Source organism: Phyllobates terribilis, unplaced genomic scaffold (assembly GCF_046119375.1).
Source record: "Phyllobates terribilis strain yellow unplaced genomic scaffold, ASM4611937v1 Scaffold_7__3_contigs__length_470593459, whole genome shotgun sequence".
NCBI classification, from domain to species: Eukaryota; Metazoa; Chordata; class Amphibia; order Anura; family Dendrobatidae; genus Phyllobates; species Phyllobates terribilis.
In genome coordinates, this window is record NW_027362767.1 from 211074526 (window position 1) to 211093186 (window position 18661).

At 41.6% G+C, this 18661-nt stretch overlaps 1 protein-coding gene across 2 annotated transcripts in view; it reads right to left on the reverse strand.

The window, feature by feature from the left end:
* PAPPA (pappalysin 1) overlaps positions 1-18661 on the reverse strand; it is a 461556-nt gene that overhangs the window by 276008 nt on the left and 166887 nt on the right. For both annotated transcript variants that reach the window (XM_073639720.1, XM_073639719.1), the window contains exons 3-5: positions 15053-15198; positions 13398-13697; positions 4643-4835 (exon numbers count right to left, since the gene is read on the reverse strand). In XM_073639720.1, coding sequence (XP_073495821.1) covers positions 4643-4835; positions 13398-13697; positions 15053-15198 — 639 coding nt within the window. The remainder of the gene's footprint in view (positions 1-4642; positions 4836-13397; positions 13698-15052; positions 15199-18661) is intronic.

Below are 18661 nucleotides of genomic sequence, written 5' to 3' on the forward strand. Positions count from 1 at the left end.
TGTTATCTTTAAGTAACATAGCCAAAAACCACACACATTCGCTGAAAAGGTGGCTATATAGGACCAAGGGGACAAAGAGGACGTTACCCGACAAGGCCGGGGGCCACTGGCTCGGGACACTGTGTGTGAGGCGCAGGGCAGGAGGGCGGGAGCCAGCGCAGATAGACGACCAGGGAAGGTACACAAGAAGGGGGTCCCGATCCAGTGCACCCAAGTTATCTGAGAGTTGGCTGGATCACTTCCCCGGAGGACACAGGACTCGGTGGGTTGTTATAACCTGCTGGCAGTTGTAATCTGGAACACCGTAAAAACTGTGAGTAAACACTTGAAGACTGTACCCCTCTGTGTCCTTGACTTAATTGCTGTGTCACCTGCCTTGCACTACAACACCAACATCAAAGATTCTCTCTTTAACTGCCCTGAGGCCTAGCTCTACCCGTGGAGAGCTGAACCATCTCTGCTGCGTCACCAACAGCCTCAGTGGATCTGAACAGCAGCGGCGGCCACCTATAGCCGCATACCATGGGTGGAGTCACGAAACCTTATCCCCAAAACTTTATTCCCCTCTTTTCTTTATTTATTGACTGCCCTGGGCCACGGACCGGGTTACTGCCACAGTGACTACCCAATAAAACTGACCGGCCCGGTGAGTCCTACCCCGGCAAGGGTGAACTAGGTGGGTGAGAAAGATGCCCAACTTAGGCAAAGTTTCAACAGCGGGTGCTGCCGCAGACCCCATAATGCCACTGTCTATGTCATACATCCCAGGAGCGGCCTGGTTTACAATATTCACTGGAGATGGGGTGGTACGCACTTAATGTGCGGAAGGCGAGTGTGGAGGACATGCCCCTTACTTCTGGTGTCACTGACCCTGGCAGTCCACAAGCAGCTTCTGCTCTGGCTGCAGCTGGGTACCCGGTTCTGCCATCTAGTGGTAGATGAACAGATGAACTCCCCGGACAGGGAGAAGGAGCTCGCCCTCAGCTTTTGCCGTGGAGGCAGCCACAGGTTCCACCCCGGAAGCGGCAGAAAACATAGAGCTGATGAGTCACAGAACGAACTAATGTAAAATAGTTACCCGGTTGTGTGTTATTATAGAGATTTATAAACTAATAACTGTGTAGTACCCGGTTAAGGAAAAGAACACTGTGGTTGTGGACGTTAAACAGCCCAAACTTTTATTGTATAAAGTTCGCACTACTTAATGTGCTTCTTGTTGGTTTTATAGGCCAGTGAACAAAAACCCGTTTGGCGTGGCCGAACACGTGGTCCAACGAGTGGATCAGCTATGCCCTGCTGCAACGCCCCGGGCCTACGCTGGGGGTTTTAGAACGGGTCCCCAATATTGCACTTGAAACAGTGAGATGGACACCCTGAAAGGGATCTCACTGGAGCCTACTGAACTTGTTTGACAACGTGTTATTTAAAGTGATCTTATTTCGTTTTATATACCCGGTAGTTATATGTAACGTTTAAGAGAAAGTGCCTCCCATAAAGGGAAGAAAAAGTTATTTATTTACCGTTTTTACCTGTGAATGCATTCTAAAAAATTTTTTGCATGTCTTAAATTCTTGTTTTGTACTTTGCTCCAGCCCGCGGACGTGCTGTGTTTAACGGGGGGGAATGTTGCGCCCCTGTGGGTCCAGTTGCCACAGAGGTACTGCATCTCAGCCAGAGGTGTGGTATCCCCCTCTCAGGTAAGTAGGGAGCACTACACGGGACCCACACACTCACATCCAACACCACACCACTCCATTAAGGAAGGGCAAGATTGCTCCCGAGGGAGAGCACAGACCCAGTCCCTGTCTGGAGGAATGGAACTAAGTAGAGGAGGTGGGTGGAGGAAGTAGTTTAGGGGAGCACTGAAGGGAGGACTGAAGGTAGAGGGGACCACGTAGAGTGACAGTTGGTGATGTGGGTCACATGACAGAGAGTATAAAAGGAAGGGTAGAAAGATCTAGAAGGGGTCCTAGGAGCAAGAGCGCAGTAAGTGAGGACCGTTGGGGAGTAGGGTCCAGACAGAGTGAGGGTCCAGTCAGAGGGGCCCAGTAGGAGAGGGAAGAGAGAAGACCAGAGCAGTGAGAAAGGCTCCAGAGAGAGAGAAAGGATCCTAGGGGCATGGGAAGTGCGGAGTCCACCCGTGCGCTCGAGTTCACGCTGACAGTGAAGGGATCAGGTTGCAGTAGGGGACCGGCTGCAGGGAAAAGCACCAGAAACCGGACACCGGAGTCCGTGGTTGCTCGGGTACTGAAGTCTCGGCAGCTAAATCCGGAGGGCAGGAGACTGCAGGTCTCCTGGCCCCACTAAACACCCGGCGGCTCAGCAGCATACTAGAGCCCGAAGGAGCGACATCTGTAAAAGGCTCAAGTTGCCTGCCATACGGGCGACGATTTAACGATCACTCAGGAAAGAGGGCCGCAGCATAGCTTTAGGAAGCAGGGACAAAGAGGACAGCGCAGAAGGAAGGCCTACAACTCCACCTGGCGAGGTGGATCCCAAATTGCTTCTAGGCTGCCCGGATCTCCATTACCTTCTGTTACCAGTGCCCCAGTCTACACCCTCAGTCCTGCACCCCAACATCCACAATCCCCTACATAAACTGTACCGGTAGCCCTGGGGCCCCGCTCGACCAGTGAGGAGCAAATCCATCCCAGCTGCGTCACCAACGGCCCCAGCGGTCTCTTTCAGCAGCGGCGGCCACCTATAGCCGCATACCACTGGTGGCGTCACAAAACTTTTCCCCTAAATAAACTGTCCTTTTTATTGACCGCCTAGGGCCTCGGACCGGGTCACGCCTCCGTGACTATCCCAAGGAACCGACCGATCTGGTGGCGAGTACCCCACGGTCCTAGGGGGCGCGTCAGTTGCAATAGGACTTTTACATATTACAAAATTAACATAATTTAATCCTTTAATTCACAAATTTAGCAGGTGTTATACAAACCTGCACAGCGTGCTATGGCGCTAACATAACATCCACCCAGTGTACAAGGAGGGCAACTTTGTAAGAGAACGGCCACCTTATGCGACTTTTGTATGAACGTTTTTCCGTGTCAAACAAACACTCATGACACAACTGACATTCATTTGCTACAGCTATATGTATAGGTTATTGGGTATACTGATCATGAATGATATTAAACAAGGACACTAACATAGACCAAAAGGCTGCTATGGGGCCCCTACAGTGAGGGGGCCCAGATCTGGTTGGTTGTATCCATTATTTTATTTGAAAACCTGTGCAGATTTCTCTCTCCACAGTTCCTACCAACAAGTGTGCAAACAAGTATCAAGTCCTCCTGTCTTCCATGTGCTAAGGAGCGTGGTAAGTGTTAACCATCACCAAAAGAGGGTCCCATTTTAAATTTTGCCTCTCACCTCAAGGTACACTACTTTAATTAAGCATAGTCAGCAAATAGTAAATGTTTCAGCAATATCTTCTAATAAAAAAATGAAAAGATAGACATGATTTAGGACGTGACATCTATTCAAAAAATAAATTCTCCACCCAAGAAAACACTATGCAGACACACAAAGGCAAAGGTGGGTCAAACGTCCTTCAACCCAAAGTGTAGTACACAATCGGCTAGTACTCTAGGGGTTCTTTATAATGGGAATGACAATAGCATTAAGGAGGAACTTTCATTGGATTTTGTAATTTAAAAGGCTTCTGTCACAAGGTTTTTGCATATAAAGTATGGCCACCACCATTAGGCCCATTTTACAGCATACTGGAATACTCCCCAGTCCCCAATCCAGTCTGCAGATCCCAAAAAATAACTTTTATTACACTCACAGAGGGCACAGTCCTGTCCAGTGGGTGTCTCTGGTCTTGATGCGGCACCTCCTCTCTTCTTGCGATCGCAGTCCTCCTTCCCTGCTTAGCGTGGACCTACGTCATCCACACATTGTCCCCCATCGCACTCCTGTGCAAACTTCTCTCTGCCCTAAGGCAGAGAAAAGCTTTACGTCTGGATTATCGGCGCTCTTTGACCTTTGCCAGCGCATGCACACTATAGTACTCTGCTCTGTCCTCGGCAATTGCAAGAAGAGAGGAGGTGCCGGGTCAAGACCAGAGACGGCCATCAGACTTGAGCTCCCCCATCTGTGAGTATAATATACGCTCTTTTTTGGGATCTGCAGACTGGATTGGAGACTTTTTTTTACAGAATTCCAAGACGCTGTAAAAAAGGCTCTAATGGTGGTGGCCAAACTTTATATGGAAAAACCTATTACAGGTTCCCTTTAAACTGAGAACGTCCCCCAATTTGTGCTGCTCCACCAATTCCAGAACAGTTTTTCTTTTTCTTCTGTTCCCCTTCATTCCAAAGTTATGCCTTGTAACTTTTCAACCAATTGGGCGTATACCACAGAAATTCTTCAGGGGCACTTGCTTTTTATCCTCTTCTGCAGGCCAATCAAAACATGCACCCACATAGAGGTTATGTAGTTTACGCCCAGTTGGTTAAAGGAGGGAAAATTTGCACTTTCATTACCAGAAGGCGTAACTTTGGAATGGGTACAGAAGAAAAGGAAAAACTGTTCCAGAATCAGTAGAGCAACGGCAATTGGAGGAAGGATTCGGTTTAAATGTAAGAAATCCAGTCTAAATAAAATTGCATAACCTCCCATAAATGTTCACCTTTCAAAGATGTATCCGTCAATGGGTGGAAACCACTCCAGGGTGACTGAGGTAAAAGTGTGCTGCACAATCTGTGGCGCAATCGCTACTGGCGATGGTTTGAAGGATGGCTGCCAGCCTGGATATACCAAGTCTAGATAGCAGTGCATTCGGGCAACTTGATTGGGAGTGAAGGAGTCCGTGCAGTCATCATCTGAAATGAAAACCAAGATATAGATATAAGCATTGTTGCGGCACGGTCCACCTTAAACACCTGAATGCAACCAGAACCTGCAGATTTTGAAATATTTTAGAGTTAATGATCTGTGAATGAGTTTGTTCAGTCATCACTTTTGCAGGATAAGTCGAATGAAAGCTCTTACTTCCCTCCTCTCAAAGTGCAGAAAACCAACCTGAGAAATTAGAGGTCACATCAAGGTTTGTGATAATTCACAAAGCTTTTCTCAGAAGAGACCTTTAAATCTCTGATCTCCCTGTCAACCTAGCAAAGGGTAGCTTCCAACTTTAGTTAGGTCTGTAAATGTGCTCAGGTAACCTAGCCCAGTGTTTTGCACTGTCGTGGGAATCTCCAGTTAATGCTATTGTATAATACGAAGCATCTTCTGACGGCATTAAAAGTTAATTTCATTAGCTATAAATTCCCAGTGCACATAGTAAAATGGCTTTAGCCTACTGATAGTGAAGGAAATATACAAGCCCAGAGTGAGAACGCATCTAGCAACTCTACTTGCAAGGTTCTGTCATTGATGTTAAACATTTTTGTCATTAGTTTTAAGGCTACATTCCAGGATTTCCTCAATAATTGATGTGCTTTATGTGAGTGTCCTGTAAAAAGCCATAAGTATTTGCCAAGAAAAGCAGCACTTAAAAACCTTTAATAGACATCATAAAGCAGAAATAAGACATAAAGCTCCCTGCACTGGAGAAAAAGTGTTTAAGTAATGAGTTACCATACAGAACTTTTTTTTTCAAAGGGGAAAGAGAAGCTTAAAATGAACACAAGAAAATCTTTAGATTGTTATAGAACATTGGAGTACAAGAAGTAGAATAATATTGTGTCCTCCTTGTGCCTCCAAAACATCTCTGACCTGTTGAGTCGTTGGCTCAAAGCGATCTATGAAGGTGTCCTGACAGGTATCTGGCACCAAGATATAAGCAGCAGGTTCTTTAAAGTGGTTTTCCAGGACCGGGTGTCTTACCACTAAACAAAGTTGCCCATACACATTAGATGGTCAGCCACACAATGCTTCAACTGATCGCTTGTCCAGCGGCCATCTTAGCCAACTCTCCCATACACTGGAGCGCTCATTTGGCTGGGAGCTCCTGTGTTCTCTATGAGAAAGCTGCCGATTGACATGTCACCTGGTGGCTTATTTCTGGGAGAAAAATGCGAGCGGCAGTCCGAAATCAGACATGTGCAATCAACATCTCTCATGGCCATCATACGTTTGGTGTCCCCATAGACATTAGACCAATGGCCAAACCTGTTGATATTTGCTGCTTCAACCGACATTAGTCTAATGTGTATGGGGGCTTTAAGTGTGGATATTTCTAATTTACTTTTTGCAACTAACCATCTCACTTCTATTGCTATATAGATGCAGTCCTCAGCAGTTCTCGTGGTTTGACATTCCTACACTGTGCCCTATATATTGTTTTTGATACTTCACTTAGTTGGTTGTTGGCTTGTTTGATGGTGGCAGTATGGACATTATGTAGGCAGGGATTCACTTGCTATGCTCTGCCACTGGCAATGTATACAGTTGTCTCCTCCCTCCCATCCAACTCTCCCACTACATATTTGTAATTGTGCAATATTTCTTTAATCAAATCTAAGACTCCAGCATTCTCCTGTTTTGACTGTGCCTTATTTGTCCGGCCAGAGCTAGGATCGGCACATCACCAGTCACATGCTAGATTGACCTGATAGATTGAACTTAAAAAGCTGACAGACGGCACGGATAGATGTGAAGACTATCCTGCTCATCTGCCACCCTCTGAGAATGAGACTTCACAAGCGACGTTACACCAGCATGGTTGGCTGGAGGTGATGTAAACCATCAAAGCTGAAGGAGTTAATTTACGTGCCTTCTCCATCACTGCACCTGCATGCTGTTTGGGCTGGATTCACACATCCATGTGTCGCAGGCCGAGTACAGACCGCAAAGCACGGACCATCCGCGGATCTCCTGACCAAACTCAGCAGTCTCATTTATGACTAAGAGGCTGCTGAGTTCAAGTCAGGAAACCCGCGGCCTATCCGTGCATTGTGGTCAATACTTGGACTGTGAAACAAGGATGTGTGAATCCAGCCTAATGCCACAGTCTAGCTGCTTGTACAGAGGGCTGTGTCCTGTGGGGAAGAGCAGAATAATGGTTGTAATTGGTGGCAAAAAAGGACAGAAGGAGGTGAAGCAGACTCCTTACAGAACGGCGCAGCGAGGATAGCCCTTGCCAGGTATAATGGGTGGACACAAGAGGAGATGAGTGTGGGTTGAGCACAGGCTGAGAAGACTACTTTATAAAGACATCAAGGAAATGTAGTTTTCAGCCAGGAAATGTTGCAACCGGAAGTGCCCACTGTCAACTAACCTGGTGTGCAGCCATAGATACTAGCCACCCAGGGCAAATGGAAAATTTGTAAAAAGAAAAGAATATAGTTTTTTTAATTGTCATATTCCTTAAATCATATCTAAACAAAGTGTGGCCAGGCATCCTGCTAGAAGAAGCCATGGACATTGGGGAATAATATTGCCTTGAAAGTCTTTTCCCCCAATTATGCAACAAAAATTCACCCAGATGTCCACATGATGCTAACAAGAGAACTTCTATGACCATGGAAAATTGAAGTTTTGAAAATCAAAGGGATTGTCCAGTTAAAGAAAGTTATCACCTATCCGTGGAATAAGTGATAACCTGCTTATTTGTGGGCGTCCCACCACTGGGAGCTGCACTGATTGGCAGGGAAGTATTATACCCATTACATGATGGCGAGGCAGGTCGGACACCTAACCACAGCTCCATTCATTCTCTGTGGGGCTGCTGGAAAAAGCCTAACGCTCTTCACAAAGGGAATCAAGGAGGTCGAGCATGAGCACTGTTGCTCCATTCTAACGGGAATAAAAGTTTCAGAAAATTATCATATATATCTTGTGGCTAGGTGATAGCTTGCTTTCACTGGACAACCCTTCTAAGAGTTATTTAGTACATTTACTTATTACACATTTACAAAGAACAACCCCTTTAATTCCAGTCAAAACTAAATTTTCAACTATAATTTACATAGGATGGTCAGTTTCTAATAAATGTGGCTCAACTATTGTGAAATAAGAACTTGTGCGTAATGGCAGAGCTGCTTTATTTTATACTTTAATTAATTATAATAATTAAATACATCACATTTTCAGTGGTGTGTCATTCACTTACGTATGTTGTGCCTTCTATTCTTTTCGGGAGAATTTCTGTTCATCAAAGAAATGTGGAGATATTTTCCAAGCTTAGTTAAACACTTCTGTAAAGGTCTTCTGAAGATTCCATCCCATGAGCAGCATAACATTTTGCCAACAGACTGTTTGGTTTTTTGGCAGCCCCTCACACCTTGCCAATATAAGTCAGCTTGGGTTTTTAAAACTATTGGCACTTAGATAACTTTGGTCCCTTTGTTCCCTGTTCAAGTTCCTTACAGTGTCTTGTCAAAGTTTACTCTGTCCTAACTTCATTGAGACCTTTTAGAACTTCACTTCTCGAGCACTGGCTTAGTTTTAGAAGCTCTAGTATATTTTCTATTTCTCTTAATCTAAGTAGTCCTAAACACTAAGTGTTCAATGGTAAATAACTTGCTCCTCACATCTTCAGACTTTTGAGCATCTTTTAAACGCTTCAGGCTTTGAAAAACGGCAAGTGTTTAAAAGAAGTAATCTGTATATTCCGCAGATGTTTTCCACTAGGAAGACGATCCATACTTTACAATAAAGGTCAACAGGAAGACTAAAAAGCCACCTGGAAGATGCTGGGGCATTTTTTTGAGTTTTTCGTAAGTGATTTATTCATTGTTTAGTGGTTTTAAAATAAAAAAAAGAAAGGCAATGGCAAAAAAATGACGCCCAATAATTGTTGAAAAATTGTTTACCAAAAATGTCGGAGGACAAAACATCAAAAAAGCTCTTTAGGAAATGACCAAAAAACACTAACAAAAAATGGTTAGCCTTACAAAATACCAAGAAAACACCAGAAAACAGAATGATTCTGGAAGCACCTCCCACTGAAAAAAAACATACCCTAAGATTGCCTAGAGTTAAGGAGTAGAGAGGGAAATTTTGCTTTAATATTTTATACCTTCTGGTTTATTGCACTTTGTACTGTATGAATACTGTGTAATAGTGTTTTGGTCCAGGAATAACTTGAGGTCTGGCTGCTTGAACAGCATGGTGGGCTATGAGAGTTTAGTCTGTTCATCGTATTCGGCCAGCAAAGGTCACATGCCAAGGAAGTCTGTTTTTGTGACACAGCTGAGCGGTAGTGCTGGTGCCAGCAGACATTAGAGTGCATTCTTTGTGGGGGTTCCAACAGTGTATGATTACCTAAGAGGACCTTCAAGTTAAGTATGTTCCATGTCTGGGAGAGCACAAGTGGAATAGGAAGGCCCCCCACCTGTTAACTTTCGTAGCGGTCTACAAACCTCAAAGTCTTTGTTCAAAGAGAGGTTGCCTGAGAAAACAATCCAAGTGCCATCCTGAATTTGTGCCAGACTTTTTAGTTATTGCACCTGGTATTGTGCATTATTGAAAATTTGCCAAGTGCTCCTTATTGCATTTCATTGAACAAGTATAGACTGCATTCTTCTCATCGGCCACAGTGGTTAGTCCATTGCAGATGCTTCCTAATCTGCACAGCATTGAATCATTATCTTGTTATGAAATTATTTTATTTATCAATCTAATTTTACCCAAATGATATTGTATGATGTGTTAAAATGTGTTTCTCCTTGTGGCCATTTACAACTCCATCAGTCCAACTCGGGATGTTTGCATTTGCACTGATCTTCCACCATGCTTTACAGGTGTTGTGAACATGTTTTGGAGAGTCAGGGACAATATTCAAAACATTTTACTGCTTATGAGATTTAATCAATTATGTCAGTCTTGGATACATTATGCTTGCAAATGCCTATTTTCTGTGAGAAATGGAAACTAGGCATGTCCTTGCTACATAAAACTGGGAGAGCCCTCATATTATCAGACAGATTTTAACTTATGGACCTATGTTGATCAGTGTTCAGCATTCTTGGATAATTTATTGTGAAGATCTAATGTATATTTTTATGATACTTTGCTCACATTAAAAAGAGTGTATTAAAGTAATTGAAATTTAAACCACGTCATGGACTATTGGATCTACACCTAAACCACTGCATTATGCCTTATTCCATTGAAGTCTTCTCTCCAGTAGGTCATTAACCAACAGTAACACCATATTAGAAATACTGAAATAGTTTGCAGATTTTGTTGTCTTCAATAGCCATTTCTCCAAAATTTTGATGGCGATCATACTGTACAAATAAATCAATGGTTGAGAAATCGAACCTTCTCTACTCATATGAACAAAATCAATAGTACAAACAAAGGAAATAAACTTTGTAATTTATTCTATGTTACACAGACAAAAATCCTCTTTCTCTTCTTATCAGCGACTATCCCTACCTTTTGAACTGATTATAAAAAGAGATTGTTCTCTTTCAGTAAAAATTGATTCCCGATGTGGTTCTTATGAAAAAAAAAAAACGTAACTGATCCCAATGTCTGGCATGGGCTGTGATGCCGCTGTCACGTCAACAGCGCAGCTGTCAATGAGTGAGCTTAGCGACTTAGAAGTGAGCGTTCCGTCTAAACGGGCAGAGCCTCTGCCATGCTGTTGACGTGCCAGTGCCACAGCTAACACAAAGACACCGTAAGATGCGGAGGTTTGTTTAATAACCTACAACCAGGTACATTCATTTACCAATGTTTACAGTGGGTACTGAAAGTATTCAGACCCCTTAAAATTTTTCACTCTTTGTTTCATTGCAGCCATTTGGTAAATTCTAAAACGTTCATTTTTTTTTCTCATTAAAGTACACTCTGCACCCCATCTTGACTGAAAAAAAACAGAAATGTAGAAAATTTTGGAAATTTATTGAAAAAGAAAAACTGAAATATCACATGGTCATAAGTATTCAGACCCTTTGCTCAGACACTCATATTTAAGTCACATGTTGCCATTTCCTTGTGATCCTGCTTGAGATGGTTCTACTCCTTCATTGGAGTCCAGCTGTGTTTAATTAAACTGATAGGACTTGATTTGTAGAGGCACACACCTGTCTATATAAGACCTCACAGTTCACAGTGCATGTCAGACCAAATGAGAATTATGAGCTCAAAGGAACTGCTCAAGGAGCTCAGAGACAGAATTGTGGCAAGGCACAGATCTGGCCAAGGTTACAAAAGACTTTCTGCATTACTCAAGGTTCCTAAGAGCAAAGTGGTCTCCATAATCCTTAAATGGAAGAAGTTTGGGACCACCAGAAGTCTTCTTAGACCTGGCCGTCTAGCCAAACCGAGCAATCGTGGGAGAAGAGCCTTGGTGAGAGAGGTAAAGAAGAACCAGAAAATCACTGTGGCTGAGCTCCAGAAATGCAGTAGGGAGATGGGAGAAAGTTCCACAAAGTCAACTATCACTGCAGCCCTCCACTAGTCGGGCCTTTATGGCAGAGTGGCCCAACTGAAGCCTCTCCTCAGTGCAAGACATATGAAAGCACGCATAGAAGGACTCCCAGACTATAAGAAATAAGATTCTCTGGTCTGATGAGATGAAGATAGAACTTTTTGGTGATAATTCTAAGCGGTATGTGTGGAGAAAACCAGGCATTGCTCATCACCTGCCCAATACCTTCCCAACAGTGAAACATGGTGGTGGCAGAATAATGCTATGGGGGAATTTTACAGCTGCAGGGACAGGGTGGCTGGCTGCAATTGAAGGAAACATGAATGTGGCCAAGTACAGAGATATCCTGGATGAAAACCTCTTCCAGAGTGCTCTGGACCTCAGACTTGGCCGAAGGTTCACCTTCCAACAAGACAATGACCCTAAGCACACAGCTAAAATAACAAAGGAGTGGTTTCAGAACAACTCTGTGACCATTCTTGACTGGCCCAGCCAGAGCCCTGACCTAAACCCAATTGAGCATCTCTGGAGAGACCTGAAAATGGCTGTCCACCAACGTTCACCATCCAACCTGACGGAACTGGAGAGGATCTGCAAGGAAGAATGGCAGAGGATCCCCAAATCCAGGTGTGAAAAACTTGTTGCATCATTCCCAAGAAGACGTATGGCTGTACTAGCTCAAAAGGGTGCTTCTACTCAATACTGAGCAAAGGGTCTGGACACTTATGACCATGTGATATTTCAGTTTTTCTTTTTTAATAAATTTGCAAAAATTTCTACATTTCTGTGTTTTTTCAGTCAAGATGGGGTGCAGAGTGTACTTTAATGAGAAAAAAATGAACTTTTTAGAATTTATCAAATAGCTGCAATGAAACAAAGAGTGAAAAGTTTAAAGGAGGTCTGAATACTTTTCGTACCCACTGTAAATTGTCAAATTGTGTTGTGAAAACGGTAGCAATGAGAAGGATTTTCGGCTTCACTGAGGGATCAGTTTACAGCTTCTCCCTATAGAAGTCTAAGTGAGTGGCAAAGTAAATTCTGGAAGAATATTGAGTTTAATGTATAAACTATATTTTAATAGAACTGTGTTTGAAAAATGGAGCGTCAACCGCTATAAATATAGAATAAGAATAGATTACAGCAAAATAAGGCAATAATATTCAAAGGTGGACATTCACTTTGAGGCATTGTTTACAAGCTAATAATAAGCTTTCTTTTTTTCAAATGTGAATCTTTGTTGAAGCTAATTTTTGATCTTCGATATTATGAATGGGAGCTGGGTAGAGACGAGCAGATCAAGAAAACTTCAAAAACGCTTGTTCGCAAGTATTTTAATTCGCAGAGAAGTTATTCTGCACAAAATTAATGTCTCTTACTATATTCTGAGGTCTCTCTCCAGACCCCAAAGCATAATAAATGTACAATGTAAAAAAATAGAAAAATCCTTATGCTCACCTTACCGCTCTCTTCTCCGGCCCCTCTACTCCTCACTATCACCTGTCCGGTCTTCGCCACATCTTCAGATCCCCTCCGGACCTCTCACACTAAATCGGGACTTCTGTGTTGAGGCTCGGGAGGGTTCTGTGCATGTGTGCACAAGGTCATGGCACACACCGTGATGTCATGACAATGTGACCCTTCGTGTGCTTGTGCAGAATCCTCCCAGGTCTCATCAAAGTTGGAAGTCCTGGCCCAATGTGAGAGGCCCATAGATTTCAGCGTGAATGGTGGTGATCTGAAGATGCGGCAAGGACCAGATGGGTGACGCAGAAGAGCTGGAGAGGTGAGTGGTAAGATGAGTATAAGGATTTTTTTCAATTTTTTAACATTTTGATGGCTTTTTTATGGTTCAGAAAAATTGATTCAGCCATTTTGCTGAATGAATTAAAAAAAAAAAATCTGCATTTCGCCTAATGCAGATTTTTAAAAAATTCGAGTAGAATTCAATTCAGCTCAAATTAATTTGCTCATCTCTAGAATTGGGATGTTAGTTTCATGATCACAATATACTCATATACACACACACATATGTACATATCTGGATGTTGTAACCTACCTGCGTAACTCATGTAGTTATTATAAGGCGTGTTGAGAAAACTTTGAAAGCCACAAGTGTCGTTTCCTGGTCCAGGTCCAGGGTCTCCACATGTTTTATGCTTTGGGGATGGGTTAGTATCATGGCAAAGATCTCCTGTTTCATAGGAGGGATCTGTTTCCATACAGGGGTCACTACAAGAGAGAATCTCTGAAATACCACGGAAGACATGGTACAGTCCCAAGCTATGTCCGATTTCATGGATCATGGTATGTGTGTGGCCAGGAACTCCAAAGAATGATGGATTCATAACAATACCCCCTGCAAAAAAATATATATTTTTAAGTGAATCTTCTTATAATTACTCAAACAAATGATAACATTTTTGGAAAGTCAAGAAATTTTTTTGTCTAAATGGCTATGTGCAGTCATTACTGGCTACTTGACGATGATGTAGTCCATTTTAAAACACTTATGCAATGAGTAAATGTTGCAGTGAGATCTCAGAAAATTGAAACGCTGTGCAATAATGTCACTTATACTAAGGAAGTATTAATGATACTGCATTAAACTTACTGCCTATTTATAGAATGGAAATGGATATATTCATCTAACAACAACGTGGACAATTTATAGCTGTGGTGAATAATTTTTCCCAACTAAAATAAAAAATGTTAGAGACTGGTACGAAAAAAAAGCAAACTTACCTTTCTATTTATTGCATGGACTTTGGAATACAAAACTGTTACTTGCCCCCAAACACATTACATTAAATTCTGCCGGATGCACCAATTTCGGTGGAACCATCTAATGTGCATGGGGGCTTCTCGATTCTCGACAAGAAGGTAATACTGAGGAGAGAAGAAATAGACTGTTTGAATTTATTCACTTGATCCTTTTGTTCTTCTCTTTCCCAATTAAAAACAAATGAATGCTTGGCCAAGCCAAATATTCACATGTATTTGGGGGGTTGGGAGAGATGGCTGTCAGCCAAACACATATTTGGCCGACAGCTTTTCCAAGGTGTTTGGGCCCCAGATGACCACTCGGACAAGCCAAGTATTGATATATATGAGTCGGTTGGGAGAGACGGCTGTCAGTCAAACACCCATTTGGCCAATAGTTATGCAAAGTCTATGGGCACCTTTAATTTTAGGATATATAGATAATTACTAGGGGCAGAAAAGAAAAATGTTCATTACCAATAGCTATCTAAGGTCTATGGCCACCTTTAATTTTGGGATATATAGATAATTACTGGAAGCAAAAAAAGGAAAAATGTTAATTACAATTTCTCTTACTCCTTATCCAACTCAATTTGCTACCTACTGCCAATTTGGACTTTCCAACCCTAAATGTTAGATCTGAGAATGAGCATTCGCTCAACAGCTATCTCTCCCGACTCCCCCATACAAATGAGTTCATCAGTTATTAATAAAAATAAGTTCCTGCTTATCTCTGGGGGAAAAAAAATGAGTGTTTAAATTAAAAATGCCAAATTCTTCTCTCCCCATCATCATTGTTCTTGGCGGTTTTCAATGGGTAGTTGGCCACTTACAGCAGAACAATTTACGTCTCCGCTTTTCACCAGAATAACAATAACTCATTATAGGGCTATTTTGTGAGACAACCATTTTGACTTTTTCAATATAGAATGGACATAAAGCACCACATACCAAGATGAGTAAGAACCTCTTTCTCCCAAGGCCATGTGGCGACCCCAGCCAGCTCCTCTTCTGATGAGTTTGCAAAGAAAATGTTTAGTTGAGTTGATCCAGTCACATTGAGCCGATGCTTCAACTCATTTAAATCCAAGTAAGCCCTGCAACATAAACATTGTTATGATTTTTTGACCTTCACTACAGAAATAATTTTTCAATGTGACAGTGATAATGATAATTAAATAAATTATCTCTTTTAAGAAAGCTTGCTCGTTGACCTTGAGGAAGGCCACCATTATCATTACTCAAACATTCGCATCAAAGAGATTACTGTCAAATGCAAATATGAAATATCTTCCATCAGATCCAAATCTAGAGAGGTTCTTAACACTCGGTAATGTTAAAACACAAGATCAAAATCCATAGATAAGGTAAGATTGTGACATAATGGCAAAATGCAGAGTTAAATAAGTGGAAACATTGCAGCTTAAATATATGTTGCCGCTATTAACTCTCTAAGACATTTTTAAAACACATTAAAAAATATTTCCAACTAAAGTCCACATTATAGACCAGTGTTCCCCAACTCCAGTCCTCAAGAGCCACCAACAGATCATGTTTTTAGGATTTCCTTATGAATTCTGGAATTATCAGGCTATACTCAGGAGATCCTAAGAACATGACCTGGCTTTTGAGGACATGAGTTGAGGAACACTTCATTAGAATAATGTTGATATCAACAGGTTTGGCCAACACTCTAAAGTGTATGGGAGCATCGGCCAACTGATCAATGGGGACAATGTGTATCAGGGATGTCCGATTTTGGACTGCAACTTGCTTCATTCTCCTGGAGATAAGCTGCCAGCAGAGATGTTTTGTTGGTGGCTTTCTCGTAGAGAATACAAGAGCACTCAGAGCAATGAGTGCTCCTGTGATTTGGAGAAATGGCAGAGAAGGCCACCGGCTGAACGATCAGATGAAGAATCATTCGGCTGACAGCTGACTAATGTGCATGGCTGGCTATCAGGTAGAGGCACTATGGAGACAAAATGACAAATACACCTAAATCCTTGGACTATTGTGAAGAACTCTTTTAACTATCCTATTAGCTATGATCAGGATGGGATTGATCTTCAGCCAAGACTCAGTTACTGCTAATGGAGCACGTCCAATCTTACACCTTATGCACCTGTCAATTCTTATGCGCGTAGGTATAAAGCAGGTAAACAACGTCTAAGAGACAACAGTGGGAATTTTATCACCAGTCTTAATAAGAAGTGCACTAGAATAAGATGCATCTAGTCACAGTGTATTAAAAGACTATAGCATCTTTATAAATTAGTCACCAACGTGCGCTAGCTGTGAGCTGATGTTATTTTCCTTCATAATTTATACCAAATTCTGCCATGTGAGGACCTTTACAATCCTACTAAGCATTGATCAATTTTTAGAAAGTTGTCGAGAGCAGCAGAAAACTGCAAAAAAGTTCCAAATTATGGTGAAAAAATTGAATTTGGGCCACATTTTGTGACTTTTTTTCCGACAGAATACTGGAGTAAGTCTATTTTATTATTCTTCCAATACCTCTATATTATGGACGCATTAAGCAATTATTCTTTACATATGGATTGTTATGGACTCTACGATAAAGTAGTCTATTGGCATCTATGTAAAATAAGTGGCACATGCAATGGTTGAGTATGGGGCCATAGAAGGCAAAAGACAACATATACTGTACGATAAGTCCATTTCCTGGAGGTCTTACTATGGTTACTACTTATTCCTTAAAACAAATAGGTTATATTGAAGTCTATAAAGTAAGAGAACATAAAATATTAAGTGATTTTTTTCTTCTGACTTGTTAATTGATTTTTTTTTTACCATGACCTTTCTCTGATACAGCACTCTTCATAGCCTCACCCTGTATCTGATAATTTATCATAGCTCCATTAATTCTTTAGTACATACCATTGATGATACAAGTTGGGAATTCACTATCAGAAAGGGTCAAGAGAAAGCTGAATGCTCCTCTGTCTTAAAGGCTTAGTATCAGGATGACAACCTTGTCCATTTGCCATTTGCCCTTTCAGGTCAAATATATGTCCTTTAAAGCACCTACTGTTCTCACGCCGAGCTTTGCACTCATATCTTTTAAGGAGCTTAAAAGTAATACAATATCGAGACTATGAAGTGAGGTTTTGCTGTGGTTTTCTTACTATTCTGACTTTAATTAACTTTTTGCCATGTTCTAAATGTTAACAAAAAGTAATTATTTATTCATTGTGCCAACACAATCCATATTACAAAGATCAGAACGATTCTTCCAAGACAATTAAACAACGATAATTATAAAAATATAATAATAATTTGAATAATATGATATATCATTTACATACAGTATACGAACGCCACCATTCATTGTAATTGGAGGATGCAGTAAACTAGTACTTAAAAAATGCTATGAACAATAAACAAATATATCTACAGTAATTGGAACTTGTCATACATCCGGTGAAAAAATACAATCATAATACAAAAGAGTTAAGAGAGAACATACAGGAACTAAAAGGCTGCGAATACCCAAGTAATACCAGTTAAACCAGTAGCATAACTGGAATGGTTAACGATCAAAGCGGCAGATGCTGTTTGTCTTTACTCAACAAATCCAATCTTGAGCTACTGTGTTGTAATTTATGCTTTGATATGGATCAAAATTATATCTATGTCCATAAGGTTTTACTATGGTTACTGATTCTTGTCCACTTCTTCATCATGGTCAGAAGAATAGAAGGAACAAGGCGAAGAGGAGGACAAGCAACCCGATAGCTTGATACAATCAAAATAACGGTGGAGAAGGATCTGGTGGATCTATCTAGACTTGCACAGGATCGATCATCCTACGGAGTGTTCATTCATCAAGTCGCTATGGCTCGAGATTGTGCTTAAGGCTGTTAATAATAATATAGTAATCAACTTCTTTAAAGGGACTGGAGAGTGAAGGTCTTCCTCTTAGCCTACATGGATTGTATAGACAGATCCACCATGTTTCTACTTTAACTTGCGGTCTTTATCAGGCAGCATTATGCCTGATGAAAACCTAGTCAAAATGGTTGGCATCAGCCCACATGGTTTGTCAGGCTCGGACTGGCCCACAGGAGAACTGGAGAATCTTCCGGTAGGCCGCCCCTGTGAAGTAGTGCTAATGAGTTGTGATATTACACTTGATTAACAATTTGCAGAAAAAGGTGTAATCTAATCATTCATTAAACAAGCTAGCCAAATTAATATTACATAAAAGCTGAGCAATACCCTCAAGAATCAATGTTACTGGTGGACCTCTGCCAGCCCAGTCCAACACTGTGGTCTGTGTATATTTTCAGATGAACTATACAGTTTGTTTCGAACCACAGTCTTAAAATTTTTTTTTTTTTCTGGAAGCTACAGGTGGCAGTGTTATGAGAAAGGGGAAGCTTTTTTTATGAACAAAGTTGTGGAGCAGCAGAGCTTCTTTTCTTTTAATGGGGCCATCTTGAGATGACATGTGTCCATGTGTCCTATTAGGAAATATTGATGTCATTAAGGGGTGTATCGAGTTTGGGACTTCCCCTTATGAAATGGAATAAA